Source organism: Haliotis rubra, unplaced genomic scaffold, assembly GCF_003918875.1.
Source record: "Haliotis rubra isolate DU_JTF1 unplaced genomic scaffold, ASM391887v1 Scf130, whole genome shotgun sequence".
Lineage (NCBI taxonomy): Eukaryota > Metazoa > Mollusca > Gastropoda > Lepetellida > Haliotidae > Haliotis > Haliotis rubra.
In genome coordinates, this window is record NW_025765226.1 from 99990 (window position 1) to 116734 (window position 16745).

At 44.4% G+C, this 16745-nt stretch overlaps 1 protein-coding gene across 1 annotated transcript; it reads left to right on the forward strand.

The window, feature by feature from the left end:
• The first annotated feature begins 1067 nt into the window (after positions 1 to 1067).
• LOC124267302 (carbohydrate sulfotransferase 15-like) lies at positions 1068 to 15908 on the forward strand. Its single transcript, XM_046702220.1, is given in 7 exon segments — positions 1068 to 1322; positions 2357 to 2577; positions 6817 to 6970; positions 7079 to 7354; positions 14308 to 14387; positions 14389 to 14450; positions 15459 to 15908. Coding segments are annotated over 7 exon segments (1314 nt in total). The 3' UTR covers positions 15725 to 15908.
• The last annotated feature ends 837 nt before the right edge of the window (positions 15909 to 16745 follow it).

Consider the following 16745-nt stretch of genomic DNA (forward strand, 5'->3'; position numbering starts at 1 on the left):
AGTCACACGAATGACCTCGGTTCTGTTTTGTAACATGGGTACACATGAAACAACCTACTGCCACTTTTACACAGATATAGAAAAACAATTATCAAGTAGATTTAGCTCTACGTGACTAAATGCGGATATGGTTTCTCTGTGAATAAACTACTTTGGGGCAGTACAGCTCAGGTTTGCCACTAGAAACTTTATTGAATAACCAGGGTAAAGCGTTCACTGTGTAAATTAGAGTTCGACATGAAATCGTTCACTATGATGTTCTTAAATCGTTCACGAACAGTTTGATGGTGTTGTTCTTTCAAGGATGGAAGCTCGAAATCGGCACAATACTAAGCATTCAATGTTGGCATAAAGATAGTTCGATAATTACTCTAAATGTTGGTGTATTTTGTTTTTCGTTTATACAGCAATGATACCTTACACTTTTATATATTTATGCATCTTTACAGAAACGTAGCCGAGGCTAGGCAATGTTTTACAGGCTGATGGGCTTGTGTGATGACGGAATGGAAAGATATTTGATAGAATTACGCACATGTGTCTTCTATTTTACAGCATGAATTTTGGGGACAATGTGACCTATAGAAATTCAGATATTGACCATTTTTCTACACCTAAAAAATAAAACGTACTCACCTCTCGCGTGATAAGTCGTTCACTTCCTGCGATGAACTATTTCCTGCCGTTCACCGCTCCTACGGTGTGGGGTTGAAGCTAAGACTGACTGACTAACTGAGTTTGGTTTTACGCCGCTTTTAGCAATACTCCAGCAACATCACGGCGGGGACACCAGAAATGGTTTGTATTACATTGTACCCATGTGGGGATTCGAACCCGGGTCTTCGGCGTGACGAGCCAACGCTTTAACCATTAGGCTACCCCACCGCCCCTTTGAAGCTAAGATGCCCAACACCAGTATTCCCAGTCGAGAAAACAGGATTGAAGTAACAGGATTATTGATAAAAGCGGTTTAACTCAGCCGTTTCACGCACCAAGGGTCAATCCATTAACCACATGGTCCGTCTTCCAGGACCAAAGAGCCAAATATCTTTCCGGTGACATGGACGATGTTGAAGAAGAAGTCTGTGTTTCTAGCGACTCTCTGTACGCTGTCGGTGACAATGTATGTACACATGTATACGATGAGACCGGTATTGGAGAAAGGAGGATCACTGTCAAACTCACCATCTCTTAGTGAAGCTTCTTCACTGCTTGATTCAGCGGACGTTAACGTGTTCGAGAACAAATGGACATATGAATACACGTCGTCTATATGTACGGGTGATAACAGCACGTCCACGGCGGAGGATCTGCTGTCTAAGGTGAGCTAACAACCCTGCTGGGCTGCGGGAGTGACGAATATTGAATATGTCGAATTGTTGCGCGTCGCGTTTTAGTCAGTTTTTAGGCTTCTTTTTACACATCTTAGATAGGGCGACAATGCGAGAACGCGACATATTTTGACCTTGAAAACTGTCGCTATGTCGCGTGTCGCCCTTTGGAGGAATAGAAAAATATTATTGAAAACGCGACACGTGACATCGCGACAGTGCGACAAATGGGCGAAATGTCGCGTTGTCGCGTGTCGCGTGTCGGGTGTCGCGTTTTGGTTTATGTTGCCTCATTTTACTTGTTTTTGAGAGGGCGACAATGCGACAACGCGACAATGTCCCTTCTCGGATTCCATAGAAAAGCCACATTTTATTGACAATAAGTATGTATATCCCAATCATAATATGCAAACCATGCAACCATAATTTACGATTTGAAACCAGACAGACAGACAGTCTGTCTGTCTGTCTGTCTGATTTGAAACCAGTGAAGAAAACCAATATACGTGAATAATGTAAAGATGTAATGCTTACCATATTATGTGGTCTAATTTGTGTACGTTTGAGAGTTAAAAGTACAGAGATTTTATGAACCTATCGAGAATTATCGTTAAATTTTCAAAGCAGTACAAAAACACAAAAGAAATTATCTATCCATGTACGACATGCTGTCATCTTGTCACGTGTTACTACTTATGCATATTTTGTTGTACCTTTTTGACCGACCGCCGGTACTCGTGGTTTGGTTTCTATGCAATTGATGCCCTCATTAACTGCTTGGCTGTTGTTGAAAGTCGCGATTTGTAAATAATCTAGTCTGGACCAGGCAGTTGAGGTATTGAACTCTCGAGGATACAATGACACTCCGATCCCGTTAGTCGCCACTTACGCTAAGTCTGGGTTGCTTATGACTCTCGTTTCAATCGTCATGGGATATAATTGCAGCAGTGTTTGAATGCCTTACAAATCTTGTTGGGACTGACAATTTGTTCCAATCTCGTTTAAAGTTCTCCTTTCTCGCCCAGAAACGACCTGAGCTCCTGTCCAACTACAAGAACCCATGCTGGAAGACAGCGACAACCCGGAGGCAAGGCGAGGCGACTGTCGAGTGTATGCCTTACTTCCATCTTCTGGGAGTTGATAAGTGTGGCTCAACCGATCTCTTTCAGCGGATCCTGCAGCATCCAGAAATGGAACCGCCTCTCTGTTCCGTGGCTAAGGAGTGCTACTATTGGGCATGGAAGAGGTAAGGTAACAGTAGTGTCGTCCTAGATTACCCGTTGTAGAGCACAGACAGTATTGCGTGCATAAGGGCGCGGTGGGCTTTGAGACAAGCATATGATTACTGGCAGGATCAACCAGATAAGCGTCGCCTTCGCTGTCGGAAGGGACGCGGCGCCCAGCGCTGGCCAGTCAGGGTTTTGCGGTTGCCCTGCTCGCTGCCCGGAATCAAGCTCGCGCCGGCGCCACGTTCTCTTTCACTGCCGGGACGATTCCGAGTCCCGGCGTGCGACTACTTCCGGTCTTCGGTGTCGGCGCCGACACGTACTAGCCGTGTGTAGTCGAGTCACTCCACCAGGCTAGTAATCCAGCGAGCTTTGAGGTGACGGGATCAGGCCCACCTGTGACCGGGTGTAAAAAACCTTGGAGTCAACTTTGTGTGCAGACTCTTTCAGTGTTGTCACAACCCCTAGTGTACAGTACACAACCCCTTGCACTTAAAAGAACCCACGAATCCGTTGGAAGATGACCAGATGGTGGCCACATGAATACGTGCAAACACCTAGTTGCGGGTACAGCAAGGTGCAGTAAAACTTGGACAAAGTGCTGTGAATATGTATCCCAGTCCACCCAGCTGTGAATGGGTACCTCTTAAGGATGGAAAAGCCACATTAACTCGGTGCGCCTAGTAGGCAGCAAGATGTATGCTCCCCAGGCGCTAGTATGTATGTATGTGATGTATGTAATGTATGTGTATGTATGTATGTATGTATGTATGTGTATGTATGTATGTATGTATGTATGTATGTAATGTATGTATGTATGTATGTATGTATGTATGAATGTATGTATTTGTACAACGAAGTTATAATGACGAAAACGTCCAGGATGATCACGTTGTGAGTCTATATCAAGACATAAACTTGAGGGGGCATGGTTACTAAGTCATCCCGGGGTATAATATGAAGTGAACAGTCCGTTATCCTATGTACCTCGGTTCGAATCCGTTATAAGTCCTGATCACGTCCTTTGGTTTGTCCAATATTGACGTGCTTCTGTACCTGTATATACTTCGCCACCCTGATGAAATATGCTTTCATCAAATCCGGAAAATATAATGTATGAAAGAACTTCATCTCATAGTCTCAATACGGTTCCTTTTTGGGCAATCCACAAACATTTAGCCTTGAAGTAATTTTGTGACAGAATATTGTTTTATCGGTCCCTGTGTTTCTCAGTATTTTTGGGAGTCAATATGTGTGGTATTCTAAAATTTGAACGCATTGTTGGTAATTCCTCTTCAGGTATCTACATGAGAAATAATAGCATGCCTGACTGGAAAACAATTCAGTTCTATTTGACCTATTTTAAAGAAGCCTCAAAAAGTATTCAATTGCGTGAAGTTGACGGGTATCATTCTCATATTACAGGTAGGATGTGTAAATGTTAAGATTCTAAACCCTTTCTGCACACCAACTGTTGTTGCGTGTTTAAAACATATAGATACCCACTTATTTCAAACGGTAAAAAGAATTTAAAATATTGGGGGGGCAACTATACATTCCAGTATATTACACATCAGATGTCAGTGATGTGCTATGTCTGGACTTGTGCTATACTCAGACAAAGTTCTGGAAGGTACTACAAGGTACTATAACCCTATGGGCCAGTCCGCTATTTTCTGAGTCCAGGGAATTAGAGAGTTTTCTTGAGTCGCGAATTTGACATGGCCTTAGAATGAGCGGACCACGTTGTTACAAAGTGTGTTTCGGGGAACAGCTCAGGAAGTGGATTCTGCCTTACCTATTGACAGGTGTTCTGATTATCAGACTGTAAAAGGCTCATAAGGTTTAGGTTTGCTAAGAAAAAGGATGCTACCTCATTTGTGGAATTTGCTGGGGAGAAAGAAACATTATTCTTCTCAAGAGGACGGTGGTGATTTTTATAGTTTGGGGCAGTTGGTTTTGTTGGATGATTTCTGTGTTAGAAGACATTCCGACTGTTGATGAGCAGAAAGCTGATCAGTTCATTAACGTAATAAACTCTGTCAAAAAAGAAACGCAACCCCTGTATTTTAGAGATTTTGATCTGAAGTTTTAGGACGACACGGCATTTTTATTATTTAAGACAGAAGTCTGAAATTTGGCAGAATAATAACCCAGATGGGCATGTTTAAAATTGTCATTTCAAAAGTCATCTCACAGACACCAGTTTGTCACCAGGGGGGCGTCTTTCTCAGTATCTCGTATGAGCACCACGCGCTGCAATCACTGCACGGCATCTCCTTGGACAAGAACGGATAAGACGCCGGATTCTTTCCTGGGAGTAATGGCTCTCCACTCCTGCAGTGCAACGGCGAGCTGTTGCAGCGTCTGTGGCGGCGGCTGACGTTGACGTACGCGTCGATCCAGAGTATCCACAGGTGTTCAATAGGGTTGAGGTCTGGTGATTTAGAGGGTCATGGCAAGACATTGACGTTGGAATTCTGCAGAAAGTTCATTGTTGCACGCAGTATGAGGCCGGGCGTTGTCCCGTTGAAAAATCTGTGTCTGTTGGTCAATAATCGGGAGAAGGTGAAGCTCTAACACGTGGTTGATGTAACGTTGGGCTGTCAGGTTCCCTGGAACGATCACCAAGTCTGATTTCTGGTTGTATGAGATGGTTCCCCAAACCATGACGCTTTCTCCGCCAAATCTGTCCACCTGTCGGACGCAGATGGGCGCAAAACTTTATGACGTCTCCTATACAGACGCTGTCTTCCGTCGTGACGTTGCAAAAGAAAACGTGATTCATCAGAAAACCAGATTCGCCTCCAGTTTTGTCAAGTCCGTATCCTTACGTTGTTGCACCACCTGAGTCGTCGGCGTCGATGTAGGGGCGTAGTACAGGTCCAACAACTGGTCTACAGGCACGTAAACCCGCTTCTTTCAGACGGTTCCTAATCGTTTGAGCTGACACTCTCCTCAAACCTGGTATTTGTGGTGGCAGTCACGGTTGGTAGGGCATGCCGATTACGCAGGTGATGGACCCGATGTACCGATCTTGAAGGGGTCGTGATTCTTGGCCTTCCACTTCTCGGGCGATCGTTGGTCAAATTGAAGTTGTTGTAGCGGCTCCAAAGTCGGGATATCGTTGTTTTGTGAACATTTAGGTGCCGTGCAACAGTTCCAAAACTTTCTCCGGCTTCTGAACACGACCAATGGCGATATTTCGGTCGGCAGCACTCAATCGTGGCATTTTAACACAGCTTTTCGGCGACAAATGAATGAATATAATACGGAAGCACATGGGCTTTTATACACCTCTACATTAACTGCCATTTTCATGATTTGCATGTGTTTTTTTTGTGCGAAGTCACCATGAGGGTCATTTCATGCGTTGTGACGGAATAAGCAATAAAATACACTTATGCGTACAAATGCAGTTGTTTGGATGGTAATCTTCATTAATTACGTGTATCATTTCAATACATTCGAATAAAATTTAGTTTGGAAGCAATAACTTCATTCAAACGAATTTTTCATATCTGAGGACAGGGGTTGCGTTTCTTTTTTGACAGAGTTTATTAAGGCTCAGGTGCGCACCCGTCCTCCCCGCAAAAAAATTCCCTGAGTAGCATTTCCCCCTAATGCCTAATGCCCCCATTTCACTGGGCTACGACCAATCAAGACTACCCCGACTAGTGCCGATTCGTCACCTACGATGTTATCGTTCTCAATGCCGTAATTGCCGATTACACGCGAATATTACCGATCGACGCCGAGTAAAGTACGTATAATTGCCGAGTAAGACACGTAAAGTCGACCCCCAAACCACAAAATGGCCCTCATTCTGGGCTATAAAAGCTGACGATGACAGCCGATTCTCATTATCTGGCAACATGCTCACAGCTGCACAACTACTTCTTCTGCTGCAACAACATATGGGATTGGAGATAGATATCTATCAATACAGAAGGAACCAGGCACCAAAACAAAGAAGAAAACAGAAACGGTTTTGGGTACCGTGGTTGAGGTTGGAAAGAAGATTGAACTTTGGGAAACTATCTCCTATCTGAACTCAGATTCGAAGACAAGTCTTCGTTCTTCAACTATCTGCGAATGCCTCCTGATATGTTTGATGAACTGCTTAATTCCCTGTCTCCCAGACTTACCAAAAGCGACACCAACTTCAGGAAAGCCGTGTAGCCTGGTCTGAAGTTAGCAGTTACCATAAGGCCCCTAGCGTCTGGAGACAAGTACTCCTCCCTCTCCTACAACTTCAGAGTGTCAAGATACACCATAGCCATCTTTCTCCCAGAGGTGAGCCAAGCCATCGTAGACCACTACAAGGATACAGTGATTGCATGTCCTGTCACTCAAGGGGATTGGAAGACCATCAGTCTGGAATTGAAGCAGAGATGGATTCTCCCTCATACTGTTGGTGTCCTCGATGGAAAACACATTGCGATCGTAAGCCACCTGGTTGTGGAAGCCTCCACCAGAACTACAAGGGTTTCTTCTCCATTGTCCTGTTGGCCCTTGTAGATACTAATTACAGATTTCTATGGGGTGGACGTCGGAGGCCTGGGTCATATGTTAGATGCACAAATCTTCAATGCCTCAGAGTTGAAGGAGTGTATAGAAGATGGCAGCATATGCTTGCCCGAACCTGAACCATTACCAAATGATGATCTGGATATGCGTTACTTCATACTTCGTCAATATCTAATGAAACCCTACTCAAGAAGAGGTCTGCCAGGAGCTGAACTGATTTCAACTACAGGATCTCCAAAGCAACAAGAGCCGTGGAGAATGCCTTTGGTACTCTTGCAAACCGATGGCAGTTTCTTCTCAACACTTCGCATTAGGGTCTAGATGAGGTTATGATTATGGTTGAAGCTGCCGTGTGCGTCCTGGCTGTCTTCTGGTGGTGGGGTGGGTGATCTCACCCTCTTGCTGTTGGCCATGTTTCCATTACAGCAGTTGAAATTGGAGTGATGTTGACTTCGATCGCCAGTGCTTTTATACCTTTTCTGTCAGTCTGTGAATGTGAATCGAGTACTGCGCGTACATGCATCGTGTCTTTTTGGGAGGAATTGTGCTGATGCGTGGCTTTGGCAGCTCTGCTTTGTTAGGCAATTGTCGGTTTCATGTAGGGGAAGTGTCGGGAGTTAATCGTCGTTGATCGGGTGTGAAGCGTGGCTTTACGGTGATGACACGTGGCCGTTTCTGCCTCTCAGCAATGGTACGACTCGTTCACGCTTCACCTACGGTTAAGCCGATTGCTCATGATACTTGCCGATGCATTCCCGATGAACTCCCGACACACTGGCGACTATCCCGATCAGTCATGCATAACTTTTGACGTTTTTTTCAATCGGCTCATGTTTTTGAACCTGCAGATTATGCAGACACACTCTCGTATCTTGCTGATCCGTATCCATACATTACGAGTTTATTGGCGATCAATTATTTTAAAACTATTCTCACCAGGTGAGGGAACACCTATGGATCTGTGGGACTTCCGAGGTTGGAGTCGTACACCGCAGAACAACTATCGAGCAGAACCTCTGATTATCACTCCCCATCTGATGAAGCACGTGTATCCTCATCCCCGGCTGCTTATCATACTCAGGAACCCCATAGACAGGTGTGTGTCAGGTTAATATCAGGAACCCCACTAGACAGGTGTGTGTCAGGTTAATATCAGGAACCCCACAGACAGGTGTGTGTCAGGTTAATATCAGGAACCCCACTGACAGGTGTGTGTCAGGTTAATATCAGGAACCCCACTGACAGGTGTGTGTCAGGTTAATATCAGGAACCCCACTGACAGGTGTGTGTCAGGTTAATATCAGGAACCCCACAGACAGGTGTGTGTCAGGTTAATATCAGGAACCCCACAGACAGGTGTGTGTCAGGTTAATATCAGGAACCCCACTGACAGGTGTGTGTCAGGTTAATATCAGGAACCCCACAGACAGGTGTGTGTCAGGTTAATATCAGGAACCCCACTGACAGGTGTGTGTCAGGTTAATATCAGGAACCCCACTGACAGGTGTGTGTCAGGTTAATATCAGGAACCCCATAGACAGGTGTGTGTCAGGTTAATATCAGGAACCCCACAGACAGGTGCGTGTCAGGTTAATATCAGGAACCCCATAGACAGGTGTGTGTCAGGTTAATATCAGGAACCCCATAGACAGGTGCGTGTCAGGTTAATATCAGGAACCCCACAGACAGGTGTGTGTCAGGTTAATATCAGGAACCCCACAGACAGGTGCGTGTCAGGTTAATATCAGGAACCCCACAGACAGGTGTGTGTCAGGTTAATATCAGGAACCCCACAGACAGGTGTGTGTCAGGTTAATATCAGGAACCCCACAGACAGGTGCGTGTCAAGTTAATATCAGGAACCCCACTGACAGGTGTGTGTCAGGTTAATATCAGGAACCCCACAGACAGGTGTGTGTCAGGTTAATATCAGGAACCCCACAGACAGGTGCGTGTCAAGTTAATATCAGGAACCCCACTGACAGGTGTGTGTCAGATTAATATCAGGAACCCCACAGACAGGTGTGTGTCAGGTTAATATCAGGAACCCCATGGACAGGTGCGTGTCAGGTTAATATCAGAAACCCCATAGACAGGTGTGTGTCAAGTTAATATCAGGAACCCCACTAGACAGGTGCGTGTCAGATTAATATCAGGAACCCCACAGACAGGTGCGTGTCAGGTTAATATCAGGAACCCCATAGGCAGGTGTGTGTCAGGTTAATATCAGGAACCCCATAGACAGGTGCGTGTCAGGTTAATATCAGGAACCCCACAGACAGGTGCGTGTCAGGTTAATATCAGGAACCCCACTGACAGGTGTGTGTCAAGTTAATATCAGGAACCCCACAGACAGGTGTGTGTCAGGTTAATATCAGGAACCCCACTGACAGGTGTGTGTCAAGTTAATATCAGGAACCCCACAGACAGGTGTGTGTCAAGGTTAATATCAGGAACCCCACAGACAGGTGCGTGTCAGGTTAATATCAGGAACCCCACAGACAGGTGCATGTCAAGGTTGATATCAGGAACCCCACAGGCAGGTGTGTGTCAGGTTAATATCAGGAACCCCATAGACAGGTGCGTGTCAGGTTAATATCAGGGAACCCCACTGGCAGGTGCGTGTCAAGTTAATATCAGGAACCCCACTGACAGGTGTGTGTCAGGTTAATATCAGGAACCCCATAGACAGGTGTGTGTCAGGTTAATATCAGGAACCCCACAGACAGGTGTGTGTCAAGGTTAATATCAGGAACCCCACAGACAGGTGTGTGTCAAGTTAATATCAGGAACCCCACAGACAGGTGTGTGTCAAGTTAATATCAGGAACCCAACAGACAGTTGTGTGTCAAGTTAATATCAGGAACCCCACAGACAGGTGCATGTCAAGTTGATATCAGGAACCCCACAGGCAGGTGCATGTCAGGTTAATATCAGGAACCCCATAGACAGGTACGTGTTACGTTAATATCAGGAACCCCACTGGCAGGTGCATGTCAAGTTAATATCAGGAACCCCACTCACAGGTGTGTGTCACGTTAATATCAGGAACCCCACTGGCAGGTGCGTGTCAAGTTAATATCAGGAGCCCCGCAGACAGGTGTGTGTCAAGTTAATATCAGGAACCCCGCAGACAGGTGCGTGTCAGGTTAATATCAGGAACCCCACATAGACAGGTGCGTGTCAGGTTAATATCAGGAACCCCACAGACAGGTGTGTGTCAGGTTAATATCAGGAGCCCCACGGACAGGTATGTGTCAAGTTAATATCAGGAACCCCACAGACAGGTGCGTGTCAAGTTAATATCAGGAACCCCACAGACAGGTGCGTGTCAAGTTAATATCAGGAACTCCACAGGCAGGTACGTGTTAGGTTAATATCAGGAACCCCACAGACAGGTGTGTATCAGGTTAATATCAGGAACCCCGCAGACAGTTGTGTATCAGGTTAATATCAGGAACCCCATGGACAGGTGCGTGTCAGATTGATATCAGGAACCCCATAGACAGGTGTGTGTAAAGTTCATATCAGGAACCCCACAGACAGGTGTGTGTCAAGTTAATATCAGGAACCCCACAGACAGGTGCATGTCAGGTTAATATCAGGAACCCCACAGACAGGTGCGTGTCAGGTTAATATCAGGAACCCCATAGACAGGTGCGTGTCAGGTTAATATCAGGAACCCCACAGACAGGTGCGTGTCAGGTTAATATCAGGAACCCCATAGACAGGTGCGTGTCAAGTTAATATCAGGAACCCCACAGACAGGTGTGTGTCAGATTAATATCAGGAACCCCACAGACAGGTGCGTGTCAGGTTAATATCAGGAACCCCACAGACAGGTGCGTGTCAAGTTAATATCAGGAACCCCACTGACAGGTGTGTGTCAAGTTAATATCAGGAACCCCACTGACAGGTGTGTGTCAGATTAATATCAGGAACCCCACAGACAGGTGTGTGTCAAGGTTAATATCAGGAACCCCACTGACAGGTGTGTGTCAGGTTAATATCAGGAACCCCACAGACAGGTGTGTGTCAAGTTAATATCAGGAACCCCACAGACAGGTGTGTGTCAGGTTAATATCAGGAACCCCACAGGTGCGTGTCAGGTGCATGTCAAGTTGTCATATCAGGAACCCCACAGGCAGGTGCGTGTCAGGTTAATATCAGGAACCCCACAGACAGGTGCGTGTCAAGTTAATATCAGGAACCCCACTGGCAGGTGCGTGTCAAGTTAATATCAGGAACCCCACTGACAGGTGTGTGTCAGGTTAATATCAGGAACCCCACAGACAGGTGCGTGTCAAGTTAATATCAGGAACCCCACAGACAGGTGCGTGTCAAGTTAATATCAGGAACCCCGCAGACAGGTGCGTGTCAGGTTAATATCAGGAACCCCACAGACAGGTGCGTGTCAGGTTAATATCAGGAACCCCGCATACAGGTGCGTGTCAGGTTAATATCAGGAACCCCACAGACAGGTGCGTGTCAGGTTAATATCAGGAACCCCACAGACAGGTGTGTGTCAGGTTAATATCAGGAACCCCACAGACAGGTGTGTGTCAGGTTAATATCAGGAACCCCACAGACAGTTGTGTGTCAAGTTAATATCAGGAACCCCACAGACAGGTGTGTGTCAAGTTAATATCAGGAACCCCACTGGCAGGTGCATGTCAGGTTAATATCAGGCACCCCATAGACAGGTACGTGTTACGTTAATATCAGGAACCCCACTGGCAGGTGCATGTCAAGTTAATATCAGGAACCCCACAGGCAGGTGCGTGTCAAGTTAATATCAGGAACCCCACTGACAGGTGCGTGTCAAGTTAATATCAGGAAACCCGCAGACAGGTATGTGTCAAGACAGGTGCGTGTCAGGTTAATATCAGGAACCCGCAGACAGGTGCGTGTCAAGTTAATATCAGGAACCCCGCAGACAGGTGCGTGTCAGGTTAATATCAGGAACCCCACAGACAGGTGCGTGTCAGGTTAATATCAGGAACCCCACAGACAGGTGCGTGTCAGGTTAATATCAGGAATATCCAAGAGCCCGCAGACAGGTGTGTGTCAGGTTGATATCAGGAACCCCGCAGACAGGTACGTGTCAAGTTAATATCAGGAACCCCGCAGACAGGTACGTTTCTTGCCGATCTTACAATATATGCGTGATTCCAATTCTTCCAGTTTATACTCGGTTACTACTATTTCCTTTCGTATGGACGTTCCCCGAGGCATTCCACAAACACGCTGCAATGGCAATAGATTTGCTTAAAGGTTGTGAGAAAAGAAGGACACTTCCGCAATGTGTGTACGACACGGATCTGTACGGAATGTTACCAGTGAGTACTACTCTCATAATTCAGTTACTGCCTGTGTTTGGGCGAACTGTAGTCACCAGACGAACCGAGAACAATAATCAGGGAGAATCTGCTGTCTGCTACGATACTATAACTTATTACAACCGTTGCTTGTGGGATTGCAAGAAGTTAATGTCCTGAGGTGGCCAAAGATTTTAGAACGGAATTTTTAAGTCATCATGAACGTGGCCAAAGATTTAATTAAGACGGAATTAATTTACAGAACATATAAACCAGCGTAGCAGCGTACATACAAACTTCGATACGTCTAAAGTGGCCGACTTGTCATTATGACTGAAAGTTACCGCGGAGTTGTCCCAGTATAAATTTTCACAAAGACCCTGGCGGCTTCTTCCCAGTTGCTCTGTGTGCGAATATGGTATACGATGATATTGTTCATTCACTGTGAACGAATTTACTCCGTTGTACAATTGATAATCATTAGTGTATCCCCTGTTTCAATCACTGTAGTTTTTGAGTGAAGAGTTGTTGAGCAATCCTTGTATCATATTTTCTATTACCTAAAGATTTTACTTTACATACAGCAATTATTGACAGGAATATGTTTAATTGGTTTCATATAAACAACCTTGACCAGCTGATTCAAGACAGACAACTCAATCCTTTTCATTATTTGGATGATTTTTGTTTACCTGCTAGCAGACGACATTTTTCAGTGATCCTCAAGTATGGATGATTTAGAGAAAGTTGATTTTAGATATTATAACAAGGACATCAGATCAGCTAAAGTGATTTCAAGTAGAACAGGCATCCCTTTGTCCACTGTTTATCGTGTTTTGAAAAAAATATTGCTAATGGATAACGCTTTGAGCACCAGGGAGGCGCAGGTAGGCCCAGAAAATTGATTGTCGGTGACAGGAGAAGGCTTGGTATTCTTGTTTCCAAAACAAACGAAGGAGTTAAGAAAACTTAAGGCTGGATATGATTGATAGAAGAACTGTGGCTGTCTGTAAGGAGACAATTAGAACTGAGCTGCATGCAATGGGTTGGCAGAAAAGTCGAGGAATTCCATCACCGATCATGAAACCTAAACAAAAGGAACGAAGGTTGAACTGGTGCTTACAGCATAGAAATTTTAACTGGGACAATGTGATTTTCTCAGATGAAAGTTCTGTGTGGCTGTTTCCTAACACACTGAAATTCTGGACCAAACAAACTAAAAAACCTTTGTATCAGCGCCCAAAGTACAGTCCGAAATTTAACGTGTGGGGTGGCATATCTGTGTTAGGGGGCAACGCCCCTTTGTGTATTTGAAGGGAATATGAACAGTGAACGGTACACAGATATTCTCGAGGGACATTTACTTCCATCTGCTCACGTGTTCTATAGAAATGTTTGGATTTTCCAGCAGGACAACGACCCAAAACATCGTTCAAAGCATTCACAGGCCTGGTTTCGGACCCAAAATATGACATTATTAGATTGGCCAAGCTATAGCCCTGACCTAAATCCAATAGAAAATGTTTGGGGACTTATGAAGGAAAGTGTCAATAAGAAAAATCTGACAAATATTGCTGAAATGAAAGAAGAGGTGGTCCGATATTGGGACAGCATGGACCACGACTTTCTAACTTCTTTGATCAGTAGTATGCCCGCCGCATTGCTGCCCATGGTGACCTGACAAAATACTAACTGGTCACCTGTCTTTGAATCTGGAGTTATGTTCTGCTAATATTCACATTTAATACGTGAGTAATGAGTGAAAAATATATATAAAATACAATCTTTAAATTCTCAGTAATTTCTGGTTGTACTCTATATTATTTCTTTTTAAAAATCCCACTACTGGTAATGAATAGAAAGGAACTGTCTCGTTGATGGTTCTTTCCACTGATGTTTCAGATGCGAATTCAAGTCAGCTGCTATTCCATATTTCTAAAGGAATGGCTGAGAGTGATCCCAAGAGAATCTTTTCTTGTTTTGAGAAGACTACGGCCATGACATAAAAAAAACATTTAAAGACGGTTTTAACTTTCTTAATATAAGTAAGTATCACATTGTTTTTCGTATTTTTACTTTTAAGTAAAACAGAATCCTGATGACTGACTCTTTAGCCGATGTGATCGAACACCGGAAAATGTCTATATATCTACTTGTGTACACCTAGATGAAGATCCGGGGTACACTTGGCCTTCAGCAACCCATGCTTGTGGTAAGAGGCGTTTAACGGGACCGAACCGGTTGCTGCACGTCAAGGTATCCTAATTGCGTGAACTGATGCTTTTGCTGCCAGTCACGGGATTGTCTGCACCTGACTAGGTTATTCCGGGCAGTCGACAATCTCGACATATATGTCCTTGAAACAGTTCGAATATCATCAGTTTGGGATTATGTAGCTTTATGCGTATTTTTCAAGCAACATCACGTCTAATGCACAGACAGCGCGATTGTGCCCACAGTTGTCCATAAGGAGTGAGTGAGCTGGACTTTAACAATATTCCAGCAATATCATGGCGGGGACACCTGAAATGGACTTCACACAATATACCCATGTGGGGATCGAACCCGGGCCTTCAGCTTGATGAGCGAACGCTTTAACCACTAGGCTAACGCACCACCTCAGTTGTCGATGAACGTTTAAACACGAAACATCAACGCCAGAGAATAACCAGTCTCGATTTTGCCCCTAAAACAGATTTCATTCGGCCCAAAAAGACAAAAGTGACCAAAACACAGGTGTAACGGAAAGAAAACCCTGATATGGCTAATTCCGGCGTTGATGTTGTAGGGTTGGAACTTTATCTTAATCCAAAAATAGTAAGGTACAAATTAAGTTGAACTCTACGCGTTCTAATGTCATATAATAACATAAAATACACAAGAATAAAAGTATGTATTTATGTTTGATAGCAACTATGAATGAAGCAAATGCAAATATGTTTTCGATCTTGGCGTATTTGATGCGGCCACCATAATTGGGTTTGGGACCCGAAGTTAGTAGTGAGTCGGAGCTTTTTCCGGCCTGGTAACGTTTAAATAACACTGTGTCACATTGTATATTGTTTCCAATTTGATGTGTACAATTACTCCTACTAGGTACGTACGTTATATTGTGATGTCTTTTCAAGGTCGTTTACCGGAAGAAGACATGGATTTCATTTCTAGTTCAAAGAGGAAGCACGTGACGATAAAAAAGAAAAACAAAGGAGCAATGTTGGACAAAACACGTGATATGCTGAACAAGTTCTTTGAGCCGTATAATGAGGAATTGGCTCTGTTGTTGCAAGATTCCCGCTTTTTATGGAAGGATAGTCAGTGAATGCTGCATCCATGTTAGGTTTTTGGATTTCATCCCTGCACTGAAATTGTATGATTCTAAACGCAAGTCTGAACACGTTCCTTGTGTAATAATCTGACGTTACTGAAATACTGGACGTGACTGCAGTTTGCTATAATGTGATATCACAGGGTACATTTCCATCGGCTTCAGTGACTGGCTCAGTCTTGACGGACTCATTTGGTACTGTAACAATACATACATTTGCGAAAAACAATGTCTTCGTTATTTTTTCTGGATGTGTTTTTAATAAGTACTTTGTGTAAGGAACCCTTCAGTAGTTGTGCTAACCAGTAGTGACCGAAACGTGGCCGAAACTGCAGGAATATAATCCATTTTCACTGCTGTATCGTAATAATAAGTCACATTGCACCATTTATCTACCACACGAACGTGTAGTTCGCCAAACCAAATTTAACACTTTCAAGTGATTACATAAAACCTTCACTGCCAGTGCAATCCACTCCGTTGTTGAATCTGTTTAGTCACTAGAGCATGTAGCGACCAACGGGGAGAACCCGACAGCTCAGTACAAATTAAATTCAACACTTTCGAGTGACTGAAATCTACGTGTCATGGCCCTTATCTGCTATGTGCATTTGACCATAAATGTCTGCTCCCGTGTTATGCAACGTGCGCGGAAAAGCACAGGGACACCCCATCCCTTTACCTGTCGATATCATCGCTGACACAATGTAGTACTCAAGGGCGATATCATCGCTGACACAATGTAGTACTCAAGGGCGATATCATCGCTGATATCATCATCGCTGACACAATGTAGTACTCAAGGGCGATATCATCACACAATGTAGGGGCGATATCATCGCTGACACAATGTAGTACTCAAAGGGCGAATTTCAGTCTTATTGAAAACCTTTATGGATCTTGTTTTATTACGTGAGTGCGACGTTTCGATACAGATTCTTGTACTGATGTCAAGCAGGTATTCCTTTCAGGCTTTGGGATCAAACGTCTTGAGTATAATACATGTATATACAAA